This window comes from Euwallacea similis, chromosome 10 (genome assembly GCF_039881205.1).
Source record: "Euwallacea similis isolate ESF13 chromosome 10, ESF131.1, whole genome shotgun sequence".
Lineage (NCBI taxonomy): Eukaryota > Metazoa > Arthropoda > Insecta > Coleoptera > Curculionidae > Euwallacea > Euwallacea similis.
This window is the reverse complement of record NC_089618.1, coordinates 1,548,036-1,573,329: the sequence shown is the minus strand read 5'-3', so window position 1 is coordinate 1,573,329 and position 25,294 is coordinate 1,548,036. Positions and strand designations below refer to the sequence as shown.

At 36.0% G+C, this 25,294-nt stretch overlaps 2 protein-coding genes and 3 long non-coding RNA genes across 9 annotated transcripts in view; 4 read left to right on the top strand and 1 right to left on the bottom strand.

The window, feature by feature from the left end:
• The window catches only part of LOC136411715 (longitudinals lacking protein, isoforms J/P/Q/S/Z-like), a 112,822-nt gene extending 112,412 nt beyond the window's left edge, over nucleotides 1–410 (bottom strand). For all 4 annotated transcript variants that reach the window (XM_066394385.1, XM_066394384.1, XM_066394383.1 and 1 more), the window contains exon 1: nucleotides 254–410. The gene's annotated coding sequence lies outside the window, so the exon portion shown is untranslated. The remainder of the gene's footprint in view (nucleotides 1–253) is intronic.
• Nucleotides 411–12,015: 11,605 nt separating this feature from the next.
• Nucleotides 12,016–16,433, top strand: LOC136411606 (zinc finger protein 77-like). 2 transcript variants are annotated; one of them, XM_066394245.1, is made up of 11 exons: nucleotides 12,016–12,081; nucleotides 12,240–12,454; nucleotides 12,504–13,093; nucleotides 13,628–13,779; nucleotides 14,001–14,224; nucleotides 14,904–15,031; nucleotides 15,082–15,240; nucleotides 15,291–15,398; nucleotides 15,451–15,637; nucleotides 15,696–15,745; nucleotides 16,219–16,433. In XM_066394245.1, exons 2-11 carry the CDS (start codon nucleotides 12,265–12,267, stop codon nucleotides 16,357–16,359), a joined length of 1,929 nt encoding a protein of 642 aa, XP_066250342.1. In that variant the 5' UTR covers nucleotides 12,016–12,081; nucleotides 12,240–12,264; the 3' UTR covers nucleotides 16,360–16,433. The 2 variants fall into 2 exon arrangements, with proteins under 2 accessions (XP_066250342.1, XP_066250343.1); XM_066394246.1 differs by lacking the exon at nucleotides 16,219–16,433 and adding an exon at nucleotides 15,801–16,024.
• Nucleotides 16,434–17,433: 1,000 nt separating this feature from the next.
• On the top strand, nucleotides 17,434–18,273 carry LOC136411509 (uncharacterized). The gene is made up of 3 exons (XR_010752328.1): nucleotides 17,434–17,733; nucleotides 17,792–17,954; nucleotides 18,030–18,273. It is a non-coding gene; the product is annotated as an uncharacterized lncRNA (long non-coding RNA).
• A 3,123-nt stretch (nucleotides 18,274–21,396) lies between these two features.
• LOC136411680 (uncharacterized) lies at nucleotides 21,397–23,236 on the top strand. The gene is made up of 3 exons (XR_010752335.1): nucleotides 21,397–22,016; nucleotides 22,074–22,168; nucleotides 23,023–23,236. It is a non-coding gene; the product is annotated as an uncharacterized lncRNA (long non-coding RNA).
• An 873-nt stretch (nucleotides 23,237–24,109) lies between these two features.
• On the top strand, nucleotides 24,110–24,756 carry LOC136411892 (uncharacterized). The gene is made up of 3 exons (XR_010752362.1): nucleotides 24,110–24,189; nucleotides 24,249–24,408; nucleotides 24,621–24,756. It is a non-coding gene; the product is annotated as an uncharacterized lncRNA (long non-coding RNA).
• The last annotated feature ends 538 nt before the right edge of the window (nucleotides 24,757–25,294 follow it).

Genomic DNA, 25,294 nt, shown 5'->3' with positions numbered 1-25,294 from the left:
CCGCCATGGAAAATAATTCGGCATGATTAACGTTAAATTCCTACTTAACTCTTAGAAAACATCGTGTTGGCTTCGATTTGTAAACTCCGCCGAAACTTTATGTTTGCGGGTTGGGGAACCAAAAAAAACGAAAACAAAAAACAGAAGTCGCCGCCCATCACCCAAGGAGAAATGATCACGAAAAACAAAAATCCAAATTTCGGAAAACTTATACAATTCAAATTAAAATCAACAGAAACAAAATAATATTTACCTTATTTGGCACCTATACACTAAATATCACAATAAATTCACTTAGGTATCAACTCTCATAGAGATGACTAAATTCTAGCGTTGAGTCTTCTTGAGGCGGCTTCGTACTTCTAACTAAAAGCGACCGAGCCGGTCTCCTTGCTCTAGAGCAGATTGGAGTCGGCGGATGTGTTGCACGATCATCGAGTGACGTAGTGCTGCTGCGTAGTTGGTTGAGGCGCCGCCGCTCGGAACTCTCAGCCAATGAGAATGCGAGCTTTCGACGCTTACCGACTGTTCGCCGAGCTTCAGAAAACTGGCGCGTGAAAGGAACAGCCGTGTGCTCCGCAGGGCGCAAGAAATAGATGAAGAGAGAGGAGCGGTGAAAATCGGAAAAAGAGAGAGCATAGAGTGAGAGAGAGGAGAGGAAGACATGAATTTGATCCTCAACAAAATAGTGAACCTTCACGTTCTAAACGTAAGGTCGGTTTTCCCATGAAAACCTTTTTCATTGCCTGCGTTTTTAGCCTCATGCCATGCGGCAGGTTGGAAGTTCGATCCGGCTGGAACGGGTCGGCTGCGACTCGTCATGAACGTCTCATCTAGGTTTTTAAAAAGTTTTGTTCCTCAAAATTACACCTATCAGGAAGTAAATCAGAATATCATTTAGAGCTTTTAAAGAGGAATCAATCGATAGCTCAGCAGGAGCATCGTTTATTAGCTGCAAAATTTAAATTTTAAACTGATCTGGCGCGACGCGAAGCGGCGCCTGCCTGTTGTAAGTATGTAGTAGAACACCTCGTAAACGATTATGTTCAGTTATCAATGTAAATAAATCTCTGGACAGTTAGAAATAATAAATTTTATCGAATATGGATGGGAATTGCTGCATAATAAAAATTAAAGATTAGACTAAGTACCTACTTTCAACGACCTAGTATAACTACATAGTATCAGCAACTCAGGAATGTCCGCTATTCATTAGGAGTAGGTAAGTCAGCTCGAGGTCTCTGGGAAGAGATGTACATCACATAAGGTTATTCAAAAGCCTAAAAACAGCTTAATTATCTCGTAAAGTTCCATAATGTGCAAGTTCAAAGATTTTAGTACAATGCTGTAATTATACAGGGTGCTTCCAAAGTTGGGGAAATCCTGCTGTCAGCCATTAAGGCTTCGAAAATTACGCATTAACAATTGGCCTTAGCAGTTTTCTGAAATGTCAATACTAACGGGGACACGGGGTGGTGAAATTTTATTTCAAAAATGAAACTGTAAGAATTTCTGCTAAGCTACTTGAGATATTAAACAAACATTTTTTCAGATCCACCAGGGCGGACGAACGAGGAGCTGAAAAAATTGGTACGTCACTGCTTTTTTAGGAAAATGAAAAAGTAATCATGCTTTCTATTCCATTGTGATGAAGAAAGCTCTTTTGAGCTTTTTCGCGTAACGCGCTTTTTTGAATTAAAAAAAAATGGTTTTAATCCAGGGGCGTGCTAACTGAAGTGAAACTAATTGTTATATAAATTTTAAAAAAATTGAATTGATGATTTTATTGAGAAGTCATAATTTTAAGTTTTTCTAAAAAAATAGTCATAAATTATAATTTATTTACCTAAAAGTTTATCCAAAGTACTTAAAAATCTGACTGACTTCTTATTAAAATCGTTAAAAAAATTCAAAGTTTGAATTTCATTAGAAGATCGAATATTCTTCATAAATAATGATTAGAAATTAGAATCAGCAACACGATTAAAAAACGTTCGTAATCTTCTCTCAATACTTATTATATCATAATTATCTCTAAATAGTTCCGACATAATTGCGTGTTTATGTTATCGGGCCTGTGCCACGTATGAACTCAGGCATAATGCTGAAATTATCCCAAATAGGTACCATACGATTATTTCAGCATTATGCCCGAGTTCACGCCCGATAATATTGAGCTGTAGATATCTTGAAAACTGTAAAAGATAACAATTCTAAACTTGTTTGTTTTCTGTGAGACTACTTTTACTGGAAAAAATCGAATTCTGAAACTTTTAATACTTCCTATATGGGATGAAGGAGTGGCCAATAATAACAGACATGGTTGCTGTGGTTCTATAGATGCATAGCGCAACTTGAATTTGGTCAAGTCTATGCCATTTTCTTGCAATTTCTTCATTATATAACAAAATTACAGAAATTCATTTATGAAACTCGTGAGAAAATGCTGTTTCCTATAACTCATGTGATGTTGCCTGACCCATAATTGTTGTAACGAGCATAGGACACTCGCTATCTACAATTGTCCATTTCCTAACTTGTTTCAATAACACATGTTTTATATTTGCCTATAAGCTTTAACACAATCTTACTTTACTGTGCACTCTGCGTGGTTGTCTATATAAACAGTAAAAAATAACAAACTCATCTCTTGATTCCGTGGAAAAACTCGCGATGTTTCAATGCTCAAGTCGTATTTAATGACTTAATTTCTATGAAATTTAGGTTGATTGAATTTAAAATGACACACAGGGAGGGAATTCCAACTGGTTAGTTCTCTCTGTTCATATTGGTATCATGTGAATCCTGCTCCGTGATCATGCACGGTTGGACTTGAATCATAATATGAAATAAACAATTGAATATTTATAAAAATAAACCACTCTGTGAAATGCGAATTTATACATATTCAGTAAGTTCAAGTTTGTTCAACGACCGACGTATAATAGCCATGTTAAGGAATCGCTTTAAAGTAATTTTTTTAATACGTTGTTAACTTTAACATCTAATTCGTTTTCACGGAAATTGTAAAATAATTTAGAACGGTTCCAAATTTGGCATTCTTGGCTCTTCTAAGTAAATTTTCTTTTCAATTCTGGATTCTCAAGTTTAAAAATTTCTTAGCTGAAGAAAGGTTCCAAATATTCCTGAAAATTCCCAAATTCTGGAAGATACCTATTTTTTGGTAATTTTTCAAACTTTGAATATGTTTGAAAACGTTCTCTTATCAGTTCTTAAATTACTGAAGTATCAAGAGGTAGGGCTCAGGAATTTCCAAACTAGCCTTAATTAGTAGAAAATTTAAAAAATGGTGCGATTTTAAAAATGTTTTCATATGCTCATGTGCCGGTTATTCCATACGAAAAGTGGAATTTTAGCGTTCCAAGCATTACGAAAATAGAAACTAAAATTTCCTAAAAACTTATAAATGTAGCTCGTATCTGTTAAGTTCATAATATTGAGTAATATACTGAATACCCAATGGAAGGAAATCGAATTTCCAAGATATTTCCCAAAATAAGCAACTAGCGATTAAGGTGACAATCACAACTCGAATTAAATATGATTTAATAATAGGAAAAATTGTAACGAACTCTATGAACCACCCTATCATTTTCTCACTCCCTTTCCTTGACTGACATATTCTTTTATGTATTGTAAGCATTAGGTATACTATACGACAAAAGTAGGTATCTACCTAATAGACAGTTATAGAAGTTATAATATCTTTACCTGACCCTGGAGTAAAATTGTGCTTCTTCCAGCTTGAGTTTTAAAATTTAATTAGCACATTGTGCCTTTATGTTCGTCTTTTCTATGCAATTAAAGTCCTGCAAGGGAAAAATTAATGTAAGAAGGTAAGAAGCCTTTAATTTTTTTCGTCAGTGATCACCATAAAATGACAAATACTTCTCACTGAATGTTTTTAAAATTAGTGACGAAGGACTTTCTAGTGATCAATTTGTGTGGTTCCAGCAGGCCAATTCCTTGTAGTCGATAAATATTCAAATTTCCAACGTTCTCTTTGCTTTTATTTAAGCTTCGCTCGCATTGAAAAATCGCCTTGAATCACAACGCGATGGAAAAAAGAGTGGGAAACAGCCGAGAAAACGGTCAAAAACCTCGAAAGAATAACGGTGTCCCACATCATGGAAAAGGCACACGAACGACGGATTTCTTTTTCTGCGCCATAACTCGATCTTTTTTGTTGTCTTTTCACAACAGCATACTGGTAATTTCATAGCCGGATCGAGGAGATAAATGTATGGTTTACCTACTTTCTAAATTGCCATAGATTATTTGCTGGTCGTGATGATGGCTACAGTCAACAAAAAGCCAATGCACGAGCGCTAGGAGAAAATTCAGCTAAAATTCAAGCGAACACAAATCTGGAGAACTCGGAGGCTCCATTATTAGGTTGTTCTCAGAGATAAGATAATAGTTTATTTTATTTAGGAACAACATTCTGTGACTGCTACAAACACGCAACTATAGAAGTGTTTCTCGATACGTTGGAGATAAAATAGCAAACAATCAAGAAACCCCCAGGGCATGGCGGGGTAAGAGGGTCTGAGTTCTAGGAAAAACTAATCAATACCCTCACGAGGGGTGGAATTCGTCCCTTGATGTCCGTCAGACGAGACCCAACGGAAGAGGGTCGGCTACAGGCGATATTAGGGGACCGACAGTAATCTAGAAAATAGTTTTGAAGGCACAAGGCACCGGTTTTGTATGATGTTGATGATGATGATGATGATAATATAGACCATGAAACACATAGAGTGTACTATATGTTCACTTCTCGGACGAGCTGAGTCCAGGGTTGAGTAAATAAACAGCGAAAACTGTTCTCTGCGTACGTGTAAAAAGCTCGTCAAAACCTACGTCAAATATGTATAGAAACATGTAAAATACATAGAAAACTTCACGGCTTTACCCTAATATAACTTTTTGAAACACCCAATACAACCTCTGATACGTACACGTACGTATCAGTGGCGTATCTAGATGTAGGTCGACCGCTAGATTAATTAAGCCGAGCATTAAATAACTAATTTGAAATTAATTAGAAAATCTCAAATATGTCTTATAGACTCGGTTTTCAAAGATGTTCAAAGACTTTATTCATCCAAAGAGTGTGGGATGCAGCATCAATGGGTCCTTAAATGTAACCTCAGCACATCACTGTAAATCAGTCGAGAAAAACTATTTTTAAGCAGGTCGTGTATCTGAATTTTCAGGATTCTAATTTCTCTAAAATAGGAGTGATCACGCATATTTAGAGGCGTTTTACCGTTTTAAAAATACTGCAGGAAGGATAAAATAATTCAATTCTAAAATTGGCCCTTAAAAAAATAACTTAGAAGAATCGCTATAAATCAATTAAAAACAATATTTAAAAAAATACGATTATCATGCATTTTCATTAGTTTTACTCCAAAAACACTATCGAAAAGCGCAGAAAACTCGCTAAAACTTATCTCATCATCATAAATCAATTGAAGCGGAGAGAGACTAATGGATTTTCTTAGTTTTTCGTTTCTCTAACAATAAGGCTAAAATGAACACTGATGATATTCTCAAAATGGGCATTAGAAGAGATAATAAGTTTAAAAAAAAAGGAAGAAAGAAGTCAATCGAAATTGTCACTATAAGTCAGCCCAAAAAGTCTCTTGGAGACGTCTTTAAAAATGTTTCTTGTCAAAAACACTGCACAAATGAACATATAATGAGAGTGCGTGAATAACGAATAACAAAATATGAGAGAATTTAAATATAAAAGAATTTGCTGATTTGTAATCTAGAAGGTTCGATACACGCATTCATGGGACTGTTCACGGTAAGCAGCAGGGAAAGGAAAACTTTATCGTCGAACATGGGACATGGGGGCATTGAGGGGCAAAGGCTGCGAAGCAGCTGTGCCTGAATGCATGTACGAGGCCTTGTTTATTTATAGAGCCTCCCGTCTGAAATCAGAAAGGCTCTTGTGATGATTCCACTGTCTGTTTTGTTCAGGATACATGTACGGTTCAGGACGCATAAGCTGAAGCTGCAATGCTTGAAAACATCGTGTTACGTTGTAAACTGGAGTTGCCGGACAATAATTGTGCATTATAGCTAAAATACTTGTTTAGGGGCCAAATTATTAATGGGCTGTTAACTCTAGCACCAAACTGGAGTTCGTGAGAACCATAAGACTGCCCAACACTTAGGCTCAATGTCGACGTTTCTAGATGGAAATCAGCCTACGGTTAAAGTTAACTGCGAATTGATAATTGAGCCCTAAAAGGGACAAGCGACGGTACATTTGCACCCCCTTTTTTCGATTTAAATATTTTTTGTCATCTTCAGTGGTTTCTGATATGAAGTCCAGAGACATAATTTTTGGAGAAATGAACCGAAGTCGCTTCAAAATAAGTCAAACCCTCGACGAATTGTCAAATTGTTTCATCGGGCTGCATTCCTATCGCTTTCGCTGTTTCTATTATGAAATTCAGGGACATTTATGTCACTTTTACAAAAATAAACTGATTTTGATTGAAAATTATTCAGATCCGTGACAAATTGCCACAGGTATGAGTCAGTTTCAAGCTGATTACTCATATTTCGATTCGCAAAGTTCCTTTACTTATGGGAGTTTTTGAGATCCCCACACTCGAGCAGAAGAGGTTAAAAATTTACGGGAAGTCACTTATTCCCTCAGACTTAAATTTGGAATTTTAAGTTAAATTTTGGGCCGTCTGAGTTAAATTATGAGACGTCTGAGTTCAGTTGCGAACAACACAAGTTGACCTGAAACCGGCAGAGGAATTTAGGGAATTGTTTATTACTTCAAAGTTTAATTTAGAGCTATCTGAGTCCAATTTTGAGACCTTTGAGTCCAATTTTGGAATATTCCAATAAGATAAGGGCCAAAACGTTGAAAAACTGAGGTCAGTTTTGGGGCGTTTGGATTTCGATTATGTTTCAGGATTAGGGATTATTCACTTCTCGACGATTACTGACTTCAAAGTTTATATTATTCGATAGTATACAGGGTCTGCCATGAATGAAAATAGAAATTACAGGACTTCATGGAAATCGTGTCGAAAACTCCCTTTAAAGAGCAGTGAAGACGCGCCCTTGTAAATATTCGTCGAAAACTAAGAGATTCTGTGAGCCTATGTGGACGTAATGTGCTTATGGAAATCCATTCAGATTTCTAATCTGAATAGATTTCTATAATCTGATCAAGTAGTTAATAAAAAAACGTATTACGAAGCACGTTACTCGAGAATCGATAAGGGCAGCTATGGCTATAGGAAAGCGCACTCAGGAATTGCCCCTTGTGCTGGCTAAACGCACAACATTCTAAATATACAGGGTGTCCCGTGTGAAAAACTCGTGTTTTCATCCCCTAAGGAGATTCATATCAAGACTCCCCCCAAAACGTGCCAACTCATATCAACCCCTTCAAACATTCGGGCCTGTCTTGTTGCACGAACCCCGGACGTCCGTCCCTTATTAACAGTTATCGTTTCAGGTGATTCAACTTTGCATCCATAAATGTAGTAATAAATGATTTTATCTCTAACTAAACAACATATTATTTTTATGAGGGGTGTTGATGTGGCGCATGGCTCCCAGCCAGAATCGATCGAGCTTTCGGAGGGCAGTACCCTGGACACCCCAATCCGACACCGTCACCATGACTACCGGCTGGATTAATAAACCGAAAGGGCGCTTCCTGTTACAAAAACCCCAACCGTGGAAACCATCTTCGTTTAGACCCTTAAAAGCTCTTTTCGGCAAAAATAAGCTGCAGCCGAGAGAATTTCCGTCTCAACTGTCAGCAGCATGGAATATTCCAGTCCGTTTCATGGTCAACGAAGAAGCTATCTTTCCTTGTTTATCACTTTGAGAAAACTTGGCTTTTATCGCTGTCTGACGTCCTTTGTTTGTCATTCTATACACCAGTCCCATTCCTCGGACCTTCGTAATCGCCAACTGTGACTCTTACATTTGAGTGCCTCATTTTCTTCGAGGCTACGTCCCCGATTTATGTTTTTCTGTGAAACCTTGAGACCGATTTAAAATGCCCTTGTTCGGGAACGAAGAGACTCGGCCGTGCGTTTTCTTTTTGTTTTTGATCCGAGGAATAATGAACGCGGTTTATTTTTTAAATTCCTCACCGTTATACCAATTTCGACAAACTGACTTGTCCGGAAACCAGTAACGCAGCTGGTTCTCAAACCACACAACTGGCATTCTCAAGCACATAACCGGATACGAACGATTTCTAAACGATCGATATTGTGAGCTGCACACAGTATGGAAAATACAAATATAAAATGTCGAACCATTTTAATTCCCATTAAATTTCCTTTGCAGTTGTGCGGTAAAGCTTACTCGGCGAAGTTTCATGACCTCGTTCCCAATCTTCATCAGCTTTACTTTAAATTACCATTTTCCGATCCGTTAAGTCTAAAATAGATAACCGTTAAGCGTAGGCTGGTTTCTTTGCCTAATTTCTGTGAATCCTTTCTCCAAACGACTGTTTAGAATGGTTATGCCTGCTATAAAGCTTGATGGAATTAGGTTTTAGAAAGGTGTGCCGCACTGGTGAATACCTTATGAGCTATCGCTATTTACGCGAAAAAGGGAGTATACATTTGCATGATATTAAGGCAGGCAGTTGGAGACAAAAAGCTACAAGTCGCAGGTTTTCTTTTCAGGTCGCTCAGGTCCTTTCTTTTTCAAAATTCAGTTATTTCAGGTTTTGGAAGAAAATCAGCCAAGGGAACTCAGCTAATTTTTTACCCAAAATTCGGTCAAATAAACACAAGTCACTTCAAGATTATAAAAAAATCACTCGTGGTAACTCGGGTCACCATTTACCCAAAATTAAATCGAAGGAACTGTGACTTCTTTAGATTCGCGCCTCTTCCGGTTTATAGGACTAATGAGCTAACGAAAGCTCAGGTCATGTTAGGCTTATTACAAAATTCAGTCGAAAAAATTCTGGTATTTATGTTTAGCCAAAAATTCAAAAAAAGAAGCCCTACTTTTTAGGATTGGGTCAGTTCTTACCCAAAATTTAACCAAGATAAAGAAAATCAGTACGGGAAATTCGAGTCTCTTCGTACTCAAGATTTGGTGTAGATAACTGCAACTTCTTTAGATTCGTTGCCAAATTCAGATTCAAGATTAAATCAAGGTAACTCCTTTCCTTCAAGGTCGGATTATTTCCCACCCAAAACCCAATCAAGTTAACGCCATTATTTTCAAATTTAGCCCAGTATGTCTTAATAAAGAAAATAAGTGAAGGAAGCACGTTTTTTAAGTAAAATTCAATAGAAGTAACTCTTTTAAATATGGGGTATAAAAGAAATTTAAGCCAGGGATTCTCTCTTAAAAAGTATTGAGAATATTCGTATTAATCTATACAAGGTGTAAATGAAACAGTGGGACATGTTTTAAGGACTGATTTTACATTTGAAAGTATGAAAAAAGTTGGTATAAACATGGATCCGCAAAAGACTTCTAAGGGAGCTACGGCCCTCCGAACGTGACTCCCAAAATATGCAGAACGGCGCGCGGAACTTGGGGAAAGCTATATCTACTTAACACATTCCTGTATCCTTTAACTTTTATGACAATGTGACATCGGAATATCATTTTTTCTCTAAAATTACATAGAAAAGGTACTATTGATAAATTGTCGTAGGATGAACCGTTTAAGAGAGATACCGCTTTAAAGGAAACATTGCAAAGGTTAGAAGCTGAAATTGGGTAGTGAAAGTGGCTAGCAAAACAAAACTTATTTTTTTGATAGAAGGTATGGAACAATAACAAAGCTTAAAAAATCAAGTTCAAAATTAATTAAAAAATTTGTTGACACAAAAATTAAAGAATACAGGAATATGTTAAGTAGATGTAGCTTTCCTCAGGTTCCGCGCGCCATTCTGCACTTCTTGGGAGTCACCTTCGGAGGGCCATAGCTCCCTTAGGAGTCTTTTGCGGACCCATATTTCTACCAACTTTTCTTCATATTTTCCAATAAAAAATCAGCCCTTAAAATATGTCCCCCTATTTCATTTACACCCTATGTATTACCCGAAAACTAAAAGAGAGACGAGTGGGTATATAGGGAATATTATAGGCAACTTAAGCTTAATCAACAGCAAATGAAAAAATCGCTTAATGTACAGGAGTGTTTTACATGAAAAAACACTTTTCAAGTTTTCGCGTCCCAAACGTAGTGCAAATAGCTTTCTGAAAGCTAAAAGTAATCTCCTCATAAGGTCTCAAATAGTTCGAAAACCAATGATTGCTGTAGCAAAATAGATAGGTTCATAGAATTCAACAATATACTACAGAGCGTTCTATGGAAAAAATGTACAGTTATAGAAGCGTATATATTCAAAGAGAATCAAGTAAAAATGCCTTTTAAAAAGGTGAAATGGTAAAGTTTTAGCATTGCAAGTTTAGTTAAAATAGTTTCCAAAATTTTAAAAAGATGGCCTGACGAAAGTTCAAATAAATGGAAAATCAATAAAAATAGCCATAAGATGAGTATAAAATGAAATAATGGTATATTGTATATGCTGCAACGATGGTGAAAACCTACGTAAAATTTAAAAAAAATCGATTTATTAAGATTTTTTTTGGAAGTGAAAGTATATGGAAATTGAAGGAAAATTTACTCTCTTTTGAATAGTTCTACTCTTATTAAAAATACCTAAAATTCAACTTTTAAATGGTGAAAAATAAACAACAAATATCCCTCTATTTTCCGTCCCGATTTCCCGTCTCGTTTCCCAGTTTGATTTTCCTGTCGCATATTAGGTTTAATTATGCATTAATATCTCTGTAACATGTATTGATAACTCGAATTGGAGAATTACGCTATTATTTTTAATTTAAGCCAGACTGGAACACATAAAATATTCAGCGCATTTTTAAACATTGCTCAGAAATTCGTAGTGGTATACTGGATGGGAATTTTCATTGCTGCCTCAAAATTTTGTTTATCTTGAGGCTACACGTCTCATTAAACATACATAACGTCTCATCGGTAATGAACCAGTTCCCATCTCTTATCGTAATGTACGATTCTAAAAATATTAAACATTTTTATCTGTGGCGCCATCTTACGGGAGTGCACATCCATTCAATCACGTTTAACTTTTCTTTCTTGCAGTTTACGGGGAGTTCGGACTAGCGCTACCAGATGTCACATAGAGATAAGCAATTGTCACTGTAAATCCCCGTTGTACTTATTGGAGATTTTCATTAACGGTGAAGGAACAACGAAATGTAAATAAAACTATAAACAATTACCAAGGAATTCCCACTATCCTAGAACCTTAAATAGAACTGGAGTAAAACATTGATTTCCTGTTTCGTAGATATTTGTATAGTCATATTTAGCATCATTTTAAACCAAGTATTTTCAAATGCAATAATTTTTGAAAAATCTACTCAGAAATGGTAAAAAGTCGTAGCTTTTACATTATTTTCCAATTAATACTGTGCGGTGCTGTAAATCATTCTCAAAGTATTGTACTATATTTTCTATATGCTTTAGTCCAAAAGCAGATAAGTTTTCTATCCATTTGTTTCATATTTATTTTTTGTCTACAATGTTTACATAAACGACAAATTAATTTTCCCAAAGAATCTTATAATTTGGTGCTTTGACAACATTGCTAAATTTATTATTCATTAGTTTTTTTCTCATCATTTATTATATCCATCTTTTGCTTAATTTTTTCAATTGGTTGTTTTATTGTGTGGCTAATTGTGATCAATTTCATTGTCTATCTTTGTGCAATAATCAGTTGCAACCAGTGGAATGACCTCAAAGTAGATTTGCTTGCAAATTTACATTTTTTAATTTTACTATTTACTTCAAATTCATGGGGGGTACTTTTGTGTCTTTATGGTCTCTCACTCTGTTTCATTAAAACCCGCAAAGAGAGAACGAATACGATCGTGCACGCTCATTATTTTATTCAACCGTTCAATGACAAATGACAGTGATTAGTGGGTGACAGCTCTGCTTTGTTTATATTTAATTTTTTTTAACTAGGAAAAAAGGTAAATACGTTAATTGTAGGCTAAAGTTACCAAAAAACAAGGCCACAAATTCCTCAAAATTCCCTTAATGCGCATTTAAATCATATGATACACTTTTATGAAGCTCTTCACCTCTAACCTAAAAATAAACTAACTTCAATTCAGGGCAATTATCTCAGTTTTCAGCTCTGGAATTCCTGCAATATGGACGCAGAAGACGAGGCGAATTCATATTTGAAGTACTTAAACGACGCTGAAGCTCCAAATGCTTATTTACTGGAAAATAATGAAGGGGAGCTTTTCTCAGTCGGACCTATCTTCACTGATATTGCTACCACTGATTGGCCACAAGAGGGGTTTCCATTGCTGCTCACTCAATCCCTTATTCCTGAAGGTATGTCCCTTAACACATATTGTACATAAATTCACTAAACTCCTTATAGAGGAGTGCAATAATGCCATAGATATCAGTACACACTTAACCAGCACTGAAATTGAAGATTTACCCTCTTCAGCTGCAGAGTTGCCTGAATTGATTAGAGATAATGATGAGCCAATGCTTGATCAGGCAAACAGTTGTCTGTCATTTGACAGTAATGAGTTAGAAGTGCCCAATTCTGTGATTAATGATATGGGCTCATTACAGCTTCAACAAAAGATTATTCAGTTAGTGGATGCTGATGGCACTCCTATACCCATTAACAACTCAGTATTTACCACAATAAACTCCTCACTTAATCAACAACCATTGGTTGAAGTTCAGAATTCCTCTAAAACAGTGGATGATTTGTTCTCAACAGTTCTTGCCAATAAATGCAAAATTTGCTCGTATTTGTCTGAAGACGTAGAGCAGATTAAAAGCCATATAAGTGTGAAACACTTGAATGTGGAAATGCCTAGTGGCACTTCCTTATTGCTTTCCAATTCAACAAAAGACCTCACTGAAACGAAGAAAGAACTTGTTGTATATGTCTGCAGTGAGTGTCATAAAGTGTGCACCAATAAGAATGATTTGAGGGAGCATATGATTGAGGTATGAACTTGAGTGATAAGTATCCATGAGATGATTTTCATTGCGAATTGACAGTATTTTACAAGGAGAAGATCACTCATGGCAACACCAGTATAAAAAGTAGTTAATGTAATTAAAGCATTGCAGTGTATTTCATTTTATGTATTTCTATTCTATGCTTCAGTATCTGCCATTCTATTTTTGACACTGGCTCATATTCCTTGTTATTGACACCAACTCGTCACCAATTTCTGACTTTTATTCATAGTTGTAATGGCCAAAAGTCTTTAATTGTATATTATTTCTCAATGATCCTCATTAAGTACTCATAATAAGTTTATTGGTTGAACTGGTATATTATGAGGTGTCATACTACTGAACATGTGAAGTTAATTTCCATTATGGAAGCCTATTTAAAGGTTATCAATCAGCCATGAGGTGGTCTCCCTCTTGGAATTATGAGGTATATAAAACAGTGTATTAGTGGAAACAGTCGCTGAGTGAAAACTGTGGCCAGGAAATGGATTATTTGACTTTCAGTGTGTTGTTTTTCAGTCTCATGGTTTGGTAACTGAACCCGAGCCACCTGACCCTTCTTCTGCATTTAAGGAAACAGAGAATAAACCCATCAGAAAAGCTGAAGCTTATTTGGATGATATTAATATTGGCCTTGTTAGGAAACAAGAGAAATTCCTGCAGCGACTGAAGTAAAGCTCATTTTAGATTAGCCCATTTCTTACCCCATTCTTTGTTGAACAAATCATTACTGACAATGAATAATTACTAGTATACCTGACATAGAAAATTTGATATAGTTAATTTAAAAGTTGTTCAAAGTTTTGCACAAGAAATTGGATGATTTGAAAAGAGCTTAAGAGGGTTAAGACCCAACCAACCCAAACAAGTTAATTTAAATTGAAGTTTTTAGATGTACAGTCAAAGGTTGTCTCGCGGGATTTCCCTCACATGAGTTGCGCAACAAGCACGAAAAGCTGCATGTGGGTACTGCAAAGAATATGTTTAATTGTGCAGACTGTAACAACACTTTTAGGCTGTGGAGCATAGCCCGAAGTCATATGTATACTGACCATGGAATCGATTTTGGCATGGTTGTATGTCCCATGTGCAACATTTATAAAAGTTATAAGCCCGGTGAGGTCATGCTGCTGATGAAAAATAAACAAATAAATAAATTTTAAGCGTCTGGATACACTACTGAAATTAGTATGAATGTGTTTTGATTTTTTACTTATTTCAGTCTTGTTTTTACCGGTGTAGAAAATATGAATTTCGTGCTTTATTTTTGAGTATTTTTGTATATATTTTTCATTTTTCACCTTGGAGAATGACAGGTTTTAGGGCTGGTGTTGCACGAGACTGTGATAACTAATCAATCTCTCGCTGTTCCACGGAAAATAAAAATACACAGTGGTCGAACAAGCGATGTTGCTTGTGTGCCAGCCTTACTTGATTTTTTTCAATATCAACATAATATGTTTATGTGTTTGAATGGAGATTGGTTTCAAAAAATTTTTTTTTTGTTGACTTATCTTATCCAAAGGACTTGCAATGTCTTAAATATTCCTATTATTATTCCCTCAAACTCAAAAGACAGATCAATCTAATTTCGTCCTCTTTTAAGAGAATCTGTTATTCTATTTAAGCGTTTTGCAGTTTCTAAGTAGTTAGTAAAATTCGCTTGATATACCTATATATGTTACATTTATACAAAAATGTATGTTACTGCTGCTGTAAATCGATAATTATTCTCATAACCAGACGCTTCCTCGCTTTAAATCATGGGATGAACATAATCATATGATCCTTTCAGTTAGAGTTCTCAAACACATGATGATCCATTCAGAAGACAAGCCGTACCTTTGCGCAGACTGTGGCAAAAATTTCAAACAGTTAGCACAGCTTAAAAATCACGAAGCTCTGCACAAAATTCCTGAAGATGTAATGAGGACTCCTTTACCAGGACATTTGATATAGCATTAATGTTTCAGATGCCCACGTGGTCAACGGTGAAGCAATGTCCCAAATGCTCCGAATTTTTTTCAAATTCAAAGAGCCTCAAATGCCACATTAAAACCATACATGAGCAAATCAAGCCATTTATTTGCAACATTTGTGGGCACAAGAGCTCACGAAAAGCCATGTTGGAGGTGCGTTAGTCTTTGAGCGATTTGATGTGATTTTTAAATGTGAATTTTAGCTTCACATGAGGCAACACACGGCATCAAAGCCTTATAAGTGCGATTATTGTAATTTCCGCACAGGTGATCATAATAGTCTTCGCAAGCACTTGATGAGACATGAGGGGGTACCGTTTTTGTCATATATAAAGTTACAGGATATAAAAAAGTAAATTTTAGATGGTTACCTATCAATGCCCTTATTGTCCATACTCGTGCATTCAGGCCGTTTCAATTAAAACTCATTTACAATCCAAACATAAGAGCAAATCGGGGGTATATAGTTGTAAGCATTGCTCTTATACCACCATTAATGAGTCCTCCTTAAGGATACACGAAAAACGGCATATGGCTAAGATTGCTCAAGGTGATAATGCGGTTAATTGAGTCATCGTTTATGTTTTTTTGTTTTTACTATGTTACAGTTGCTTCCAACGAGATAGAATCTCGAAATGCTGCAGATGTGGATTTGCCAGTAGGTTTTTTGATATTAAAAAATTATTTTTTTAGTGGCAAAAATGAAATTACAGACTGACGAGGAGACGCAAAGCTGTTTTTTGAGCGGCGATCCACAATTGGAGGAAACAGTGGACAAAGGAGGCATTACCATTCCGGCGGGACTAGAAATGCCCCTTGTCTCATAATTTTCAGACTGAGTTTTATTATTGATGAAATGAAGAAATAAATATATAAATTGTTAACAGAAAATAAAAATAATTTTATTACTACCTGATATATTAATATGTGTTTTATATGTTTCGTTTTTTTTCATGTAGTGTTACATTTGTTGTGCTAGTAGGTTAATACCTATAGGTAAGAAAATATATTCGCACAATGTTTTTGTAAGAAATAAGAAGTGCTTCTTCCATAAAAAGGAGCTTAATTTGGTTCTTAATTTTTCAGGACTGACATATTTCCCTCAGTTAACTTAAACAACTCAATTTGCAGTCTGTTATATGTGCACCGAATGCGGCAATGTATACAAAAGCAGTAGCGGCCTCTCAAGACATCAAAGGTTTGAGTGCGGCAAAAATCCTTCCTTTCAATGTGGACAATGTCGACGCCAGTTTAAACTCAAAGCCAATCTGAAGAGACATCTGAAAAATCTTCATTCTACCGTTTAACTTTTTGCAAAAATACATTAAATTTCTATAATTATTTAATACCTCGTTTAATTTCGAGCTTCTTTACATTCCAGGTATTCCAGGTAAAAATACAAAAACTAACCGTCACATCCGAAGAAAAGTTATATTTGCGCTCCGCTCCGAATAACATCTCACGCTTGAGCAGGTATTGCGGAAAAGGTAGAATTGCACAGTATTCTCAGTTAAAAGTAACTGAAAATAACATTCAACCTTTACTAAAGGCTCGGAGGAACAACTTGATAACGTTTCGATGAAAATCTACCACCATCTTCAGACTTACAATTATACTTGAGACCTCTTGTCACAAAAACGTTAAAAAACGTGTGCATTCGAGCCTTTAGAGAAGGGTGAATGTTATTCTCAATTGCTTTTAACTGAGAATAGTGTGAAGTTCCAACGCTCTATTCCGCTATTTGCGATTTCCAAAAATAAAACACAGCATGTTCAATCCGCCAAAATGCACAGAATATATTTAAATGAAACTAAGTGCACTTTTGCTTTCTACATCCTTTCTACTTTTTATAAGTATCAGGTATTACATATGATTATTTTCTCGATAATGAACTTATAAAGCAGTTGTGTCGACTCTAGGAGTGTTTAGCAAGGAGCACCTCTATCTCCTCAAATTCCAAGATTACCCTGGCTACTGGATTAAACCAGTAATTAGCTTTATCTTGGATTTTCAACCACAAAATTCAACAATTCACAGTATTTACATATGTAATATCAATTATCATCATAGGTGTAACCAATTACGTGGGGTCATCTTCAGCAGGTTTACTGAAATTTGCGTAATACTTCTAATAAATTTGAATAGAACATTCTATACATATCACTAATTAACACTGTTTTTGGGTAACATTATTTGTAGTTGATATTCTTATCGCCATTTGCTGTATGATGAAACAATATGATCGATTGTTCTTGCGATATTATAGTTGTATCTTAAATTTTAGTGGTGATGCTTCATATTTTTATCTTATTCGTATTCCTTATATCTGGTATTTGTATTTTCATTCTCAAATTCACTTATTGATCAGATTTGTCATATTTTTTTTACGACAAACCAAATTTAGAGCTACGCGTATCATTGGTATAACAGCCCCTTACTATTGTAGGAATTGGGAGGATCCTACTTGAAAAGTTGGAGAAACTTGATCATAAAATTAACTACCTAACGCTTATTGTCAACTCTACTAATATACAGACTAATGAACTAGAAGATCAAACCGAAGTAATCTCAAATCAGTTTTCGACACGTGAAGAGTTGGAAAAGTTCGAGAGGCAACTCAAGGATGAGGTATTTTTTAAACAAATGGTGAGTTTTTTAGTCCAACGACGTTAGGTGAACCAATTGTATTTTTCATTTCCTGTAGGTCACGTTTCTTTCCACCGTGGGTGGCAAAGACATTTTTGATACAACCAGGAGGTTGATGTCCAGGCTGATAAAACATGAACTGAGCTTAACATTAAACTGGACCGGCCGGCAAGGAAAAATATCTTTCCAAACATACACGGAAATAAATAAACTCATTTTGAGTAAGTAAACTGTTCATTATCTAAAAAGGATCATATAGAAACAACGTCCTTATAAAAATTATCGATATATTTTAGCTGCTGTGCGGAAACACCCGTTGGGTTCCGCAGCTACCGAAAAAGAAGTTGAGTCGGTTATCAAAGCCTGGCTAAGAAATTCGTACGACAGAGAGGGGGGGAGACAAAAACGGAAACAACACACTACATGAAAAAACAGGTTTTCTGTATTTTTAGTTTAATATATAGGTATGATCATAGGCGTAGCCAGCAATATTTTAAGAAAAACACTACAAAAGTAATTTCTTGAAGGTGCGCGTGAGACATTTCAGGGAATTTCCGTATGGGACCTTTAGGCACAGGCCAGGTATTCTTATACATATCGTGACTTTTTTTTTTAAGAAAGAAAGAAGGTTACACTTACTAAGTACCAAGTGGACCCGCCACACAAAGTAGAATTAGGTATATATTTTTCACCACCTCAAATTCGCCACGCTACCTGTACCCTCTCAGTTTCCTGACGTACGTTACTACCGGAGTAATTCAAGTCATTGGCGATCCTGCCAATTTTCGAGGATTAGGGAAATTCCGTATTTCTGCTGTAGCAATAAGTTGCCTCGGATTGCTGCTACAGCTCCTCCCCGTAAAACTGAGGTTGTTGCTGAAGCTCCTCCCGGTAGAAATAAAGTTGCTGGTAAACCCCCTTGTCTTCATCAGTAAAAGATTCTTCTGTTCTGCTCTATTGTGAGCGTAGGACACTCCCTCCCTGTGGCTCCGCCTATGAGTGTAATATGTTTTATATTTTAAAATAAATCATTCTATGAAAATGACACTCGTGTCATTAATGGATGCTATATTTATTATTACATTGTATTGTTGTAGTAATGTTTTTATTAAAGAAAGATTTCTAGTATTCTATTTTCTTGCTGTATGACCTGAATGTTTCTCTTTCAAATTCCATGTCCTCTTCATATCTTTGCAAGGGCAATACAGCAGCTGCACTCGTCGTAGTGTCCGAGCAGGTAGACCATGAGTAGTTCCATTGATGTGCTTCGTTTCGGAGACTTCACCAAATTTTTGAGTCGTGAAGAAAGCGAATATAACTACGGTTTATTAAGTATTTACCCATATCTTGAAAGAAGACGGGTCTGCTCTATTTAATGACACAAATCTGCATTATTTCGAATTTTATGTTCTTTCTTTCTGATCATGGACTAATTTAACTTACTATTGTACCACTTCTGCCAAGTTTCGTTATATCATTTCGTGCTCCTAGATTTCGGTTTCAAAATACCTCTTCAGACATTTATCCGCAGGCGAATGTGCTACACTTCATTGAGATGAATTAGAGTGTGACAAAATGTATCGACTGTAAGTTACCTATTTGTTAAAATTCTCCTAATTTATGCGACTCGAATTAACAAATCCTCATTTTCTAGTGTTCCAGTATCGGTGCTCTCAATGTTCCAGGACTTATCAAAGCTCGAGCACCCTTTCCAGGCATTTGAGGTACGAGTGCGGCAAAAATCCTACGTTTCAGTGTCCGCATTGTCCGCACAAGAGCAAACTCAAGGAGAATCTGAAAAGGCACCTGAAAGCCCGTCATTCCACCCCTTAGCGAATATAACAAATAAATGAAACAAAATCTTCTAAGGTACTCTTAAAATGGACTATGGTGGTTGAACTTGAAAATTCGTACCTACTTCGGTTTAGCTGGTGGTTGTGTTGTTATATACAGCGTGTCAATGTGAAAACGAACCACCCTCGGTACTTCGGTCCTTATAGAAAATATGTAAATATGCAGAAACACGTCGATTTTATTTTCGAGAAGGACTTCCTTTAAGTAGGTTTTCTATTAAACTGCACGCACCCTCTAACAGGGGGGGTATGGATATAATTTTTCGACAACCTCTTAATGAAAAAAAAACAGATACATATGGAAAGGTAATTCAAAGACCTTTCAATTGAGGTATAACTCAACCCCTCTTCTCATTTGAGATTTTAGTGGCTGTTTTCACTCCCGCTAAAGAATGCATGCAATTTAATTAAAATCCTGCTTAAAGAACGCCTCCCTTGAAAATAAAATTTACATATTTTTTATAAGAACCGAAATATCGAGGGTGGTTTGTTTTCGAATCGATACGCTGTATATTGATGTTAAATATACAAAAATATACAGGATGTACTGGTGTTTTACTTTTATGACTTTTAGTGCCTCCCTTGACTAATATGGTCCTTCATACACATGTTAACAGTTACTCATTTTCTCGTAGACGAATTTAAGTGTCCTCAATATGCGAAAGTTTACCAAAGTGTTCGAGCCTGTTTGAGGCATTTGAGATTAGAGTGCGGAAAAATCCCACTTTTGTATGTCCCTTTTGTCCTCATAAGAACGAGTGTAAAGAGAACCAAAAGTGTCACGTAAAAACTCAACATCCCTGTGTTTAATAAAGGTAAAAAAATATAGGAAAATTAGCAATTTCACTGTAGTGGTTTCATTTGAATCACGTTATAAGCAAATATTTCAAATTTGTTGTAATTATCACGAAATTAAAAATTACTAGAGATCCAAGTATCCGCTGTTGATCTTCGAATTGCTCTTTTTCGGAAGCGTGGTCACGTGCACTTCGTCTAACCGGTCTTAAGGAGGCAGAAGTCTCCCGAGTACTCGCGTTTCTTTTACAAACATGAGATGCGCTGCGGATCGCATGGAAGAATCATCTCGAATGGAATTCATGGAAAACTGTATCGATGTATAAAATTTAAAGTATTAGGAGTTCTTTGGAGCAAGCGTATTTTGACAGGATATATCGCATAGCGAATTCTTGGGGTGCTAAACCGAAGGAAAACGTTAAGTTTTTCCCTTGTTTAGTAAATATTATTGAATAACCTAGATTTGCAGTGTATTTACGTAATATATCGTATGCTCCTCCCATATGTGTGCGCACGCATAAGTGCAGTGGTGGGAGCAGTGGATTTATATTGTATAGTATAAATTTCACAGAGAATCCAGTTGCCCCTTCAGTCATAGCTGAGAAGCACGGAAGGTCACTTCGCCTTTGTTAAGGTAGAAGCCTTCACAACCGGGTACATTCTTTCATGCTTTTGAGTTGTGTATCGAACGAATTTTGCCAAAAAATTTGGTCTTTTTGCCCATTTTGTAGCAATGTTCTGGCGCAACATATAGAGCTTTAAATACTCTTATACATACGTGTACAGTGGATGTACAATAATCCAAAAACACACATATTTGAACGTTTCTCAAGTATTCAAATATCTTTCTTATCGCATTCGGGATATTTAACTTCAACTAGGAGCCATAAATATAATTTTCATTGCACCTTTCCGCATCTTGACGGACTAGTTAGAAAAAGACTTTGAAAACGTAACTAAAACTCATAATTCATATTGCAGGTCCCATTCCCGATGACTTAAGGAAGCAACTGTTGAGAATTCGGCACAATATTTCGACAATAAAAGCCGATATCTCACTAATAAAAAGAAATGTAAAAAATATTTCATAATGGATCATGTGAGCTTAATGGGTCAGTCTCATGCAAGTCAACCTCAGAATGCGCCTGCTACTCAACCGAATGCAGTTGAAATGTTTCCATTTAAGGGAAATCTTCTGGAAAAGTTTAAATTCCCACTTTCGGAACAGGAGGAAATTGAGCGGTTAGAAGAGACTCTAAGGCTTGACCCAGAGTTCAGACAACAAATGATAAGCATTGTGATAAAGGCATGACCAGCTTAGTTTTCTTACTTACTTCCAGATCTACTATTTTTCCCAAATAAGCGGCACAAGAGGGGATGAAGATGGCCACAAAGTGGCCTATAAGCTTGCAGACGCGTTATTTAGGTCAAGCCTCTTAATGCAGTTTTCATGGACAGAGGTGTCTCGAGGAAAATTGTTGGAAAAGAAGCCTTTTCAGAACTATGTACGCATATTGAATGTCTTTTTTGAAGTAGTGACTAAAGCAGACAATCGCTTTACTATACAGAAAACGAAAAACGTTTTCAAAGACGGACTATTGAAGCACGCCCGTAAAAAAATTAACGTAAGCGCCAGTAAGTAATGAAAAGTCGCTTTTTTCGCAATAGGTGAAATGGATGAGATATTTTCAGAGGATTGTACGAACGAACTGAGGGTGATAGTTGCGCAGCTGAGGATTCAACGCTGAATAACGGAGAAGAATTATTTTTCGAGAATAGTGAAAAAGGTAATGAACACAAAGTTTCTGAGGACTCGTTCGGAAACTCGTTGAGAAATCGTTCAAACATTTTTTTGCGTAATCCACTAGTGGGATATTTTAATTGGGAATGTTCATTATTATTGCAAGTATTGTAGACGCGCCACATCACTAGTGCCTCATCGGGAAATAGCAGCTTGCAATATTTTAAAGTATAGTATTAAACCTTGTTGGTTTATGGCGTCAATAGTATGAAGAAAGTCAGTTGAATTGTGAGCATAATAGTATGTGTGGAGAAAATAAATTTTAAAATACAATTGTATAACAATAAAGTATATTAGTTAAGGAGAGAAGCGAGGGTGATCACTTTATGCTACACACAAAGTGATACAATGCTATCAATTGGAGCAGAAATTGCCGAAATTATAGAAGTAAAAGCGTGAAGAAAGCCAATAAGTAGACACCTTTTCAGACATTTTTCATATTTTACGTGAAATTACCAGTCGACCTCAGTAAAAACAAACATCATCAATTTAATCGAAAATAAGTTGTCCTTAAGTCCTACTACTAAAGGTGAAGAGCATTTTAGATAACTCTAATAGCGCATTTTGAAGAATAAAGCAAATAGAAAAAATCATAAACCTTGTAGATATTAATATTTTGTCAGGGACGAAGCTAGAAATTAGTTAAAATAGTCCAGGAAACAGAGGCGGGAAATGAGGGTTGGAAGAAGAGGTACGTAACACGTCATTTACCACCCCGCAACGAGGTTAGTAATGTCAATGTTATGGTTGTAAATAAATATTTATTTAAAATACTCTATTTGACTTCACATTTTGGAAATTCCCTTTATCTCTTAAAATACTACACTGATTTCCTTTTAGGGTCCACTTACCATTGTGATAATTGCTCGAAGACTTATAGGACATTAAGTGCCATGAGATCACATCTCAGCAAAGATTGTGGCAAGGAAAAGGTATCGTGCCCATTGTGTTGCAAAAAGTTTACCAGGAAAACTTCCTTAAGAACGCATTGTTCAAATATTCATAACGTTAATATAGGACTTTAATAAAACCCCAAGTTTTTTTTATTGTGGAGTTTTGCCTGGAAATCTATTGTTTCTGTCGTTGTTCGTTTTCCAAAAAAAGTAGCAAACCTTGCAAATACTGCATTCTTATATTTTTATTAAAAATCGAGATATGTATGTATAGGGCAAAAGTAGTGGGTTTGAACGCTCAGGACATTAAATGGTCTCAACTAGAATTAGCTTCAGTGAAAGTCGTCTAAGGAGATTTTATGGTTCTTATGAGGATGAAAATCTTTAAATTTCTCTTTCTTCCTCTGGTATTTTTAAGCCTACCGGTAAAATTCACTGTTTAGCTGAGTTAAATTTCGGTCAAATTTTTTGCTATAACATCAGTTTTACGGAATTATGAAAATCTGCAATTATTATTATTGAGACTTATTGCGTCTACGCTTCTTGCAATACGCATGATCTGAAAAAGAGCTAAGTTTTAAGTCAGCGCAAGGACTTGTACCCCATAATTGCTAAGTTTTATTGCAAATGAATTTGTTTTATACGTTTCACGCAAATTGTTAATTTTCAATTTTTTTTTGAGGGGAGGAGAAGGTGCAAGGCCATAATCAAGTGTTGTTTCAGAATTTCTCCGTTTTTGTGACCCACTGAAGTTGAGAGATGGCCTGGAAAATAAATAACATGTAAAGGGCGAATTAGTTTTATTGAGCTGAAGAATGAAATGAAGCTTCCAGTCTTTTGATGTTACCCTTCATCCCTACTTGCATAACTTTGCAACGCGGAGCGATTCAGAGATGTGACATAAATTCTTCACGTTTTAGCTCAAGCTATAGAAAATCTAAATATTAAACTTACGACAATAGAAGAAAAATTGGATCGTCTGCTTCTTCAGCAACAGCGGTCAATCCCGTCAATTGAGCACAATTCTATCGATGTTGTTTTCCCCCTAAAGAATATTCGAGATCTAGAAGAAGCGGAAGAAAAATTGAAATCTGATCACAATATCAGTGCTCTGGTAAAAATACCTCGCATGACTGCGTTTAATTTTATTAAATATTTTTATGTGCTGTTTAGAGGAATATGTTGAAATTTGTGGGAGGCAGCAATTACGCGAAGTTTATTAGACGAAGCACTGCAAGATGTTTCTCCGACGATCTTCTGAAATTGTGCTCTTTTACGGGAGCCAAAGGGAATTATAAACTAAAGGATCTTACACTCATTCAAGAGATAAAAAGTAAGTAAAAAACTTAGTAAAATACCTAGTATTTCTGTGCAACCACCGTAGCAACAGTCTTCCTCCGCAAGAAATTACTATCAAAATCAAATATCTGCAAATTATTTTTTTTTTGCCAGAAAAAGGCATTTAAAAAAAAACTGTATACCACTGGCACGCTTTGAGCAGACCCAATATCTCGTCCAAATGAAATGTTTTTTTGATTGTTTCAGATGCAACGCAAAAGCTATTTCCTGGTGCCACGGATTATCAAATTAATAAAGTTATAATGGATTTTGTCCGCTACGCCAATTCAAGAATAATTGTAAAACGCAGCAATGAAAAGTAGACGAGAATTTTGCCTTTTATTATCAATTTGAAAAACCTGCTTTAAATCGCATTCTCGTAAAAGAAGCCCCCGAACTCCGGAGGTGTCAAGGCGGTATGAATATAAATTGGAAATCCACATCATGAAAAGTCCTCTTGTCCGGTCCTGGCAAAAACTTTGTTACGAGTTTGAAGTTCGTTCATTTCTCCGTTGATTCGGGTTCGAATAATATGTACTGAAGATTTGTAGCAAAGCATAAAACGTTATGTATAGAGTATAATACTTGAACACGTTAACGCATAAATCTGATGAGAGCCTTTAAAGCTGAAACGTCGCAGACTAAAATTGCCAGTCAAATATGGTGTATTTTAGAATTAATCCTTGTGAATAAGGAATACCAATGGCTATTTTAATCAATTTGAATTGTAACCTTTTTGTTACCTATGGAAATTAGAGGAAATTATTTTTTAGTCGAACCCAAGTTTAAGTGTGAGATTTGTAGTAAAGTCTACCGTTACCAATCAAGCCTGAGGCGTCATCTACACTTCGAGTGCCAGAAAGATAAACAGTTTCGTTGTC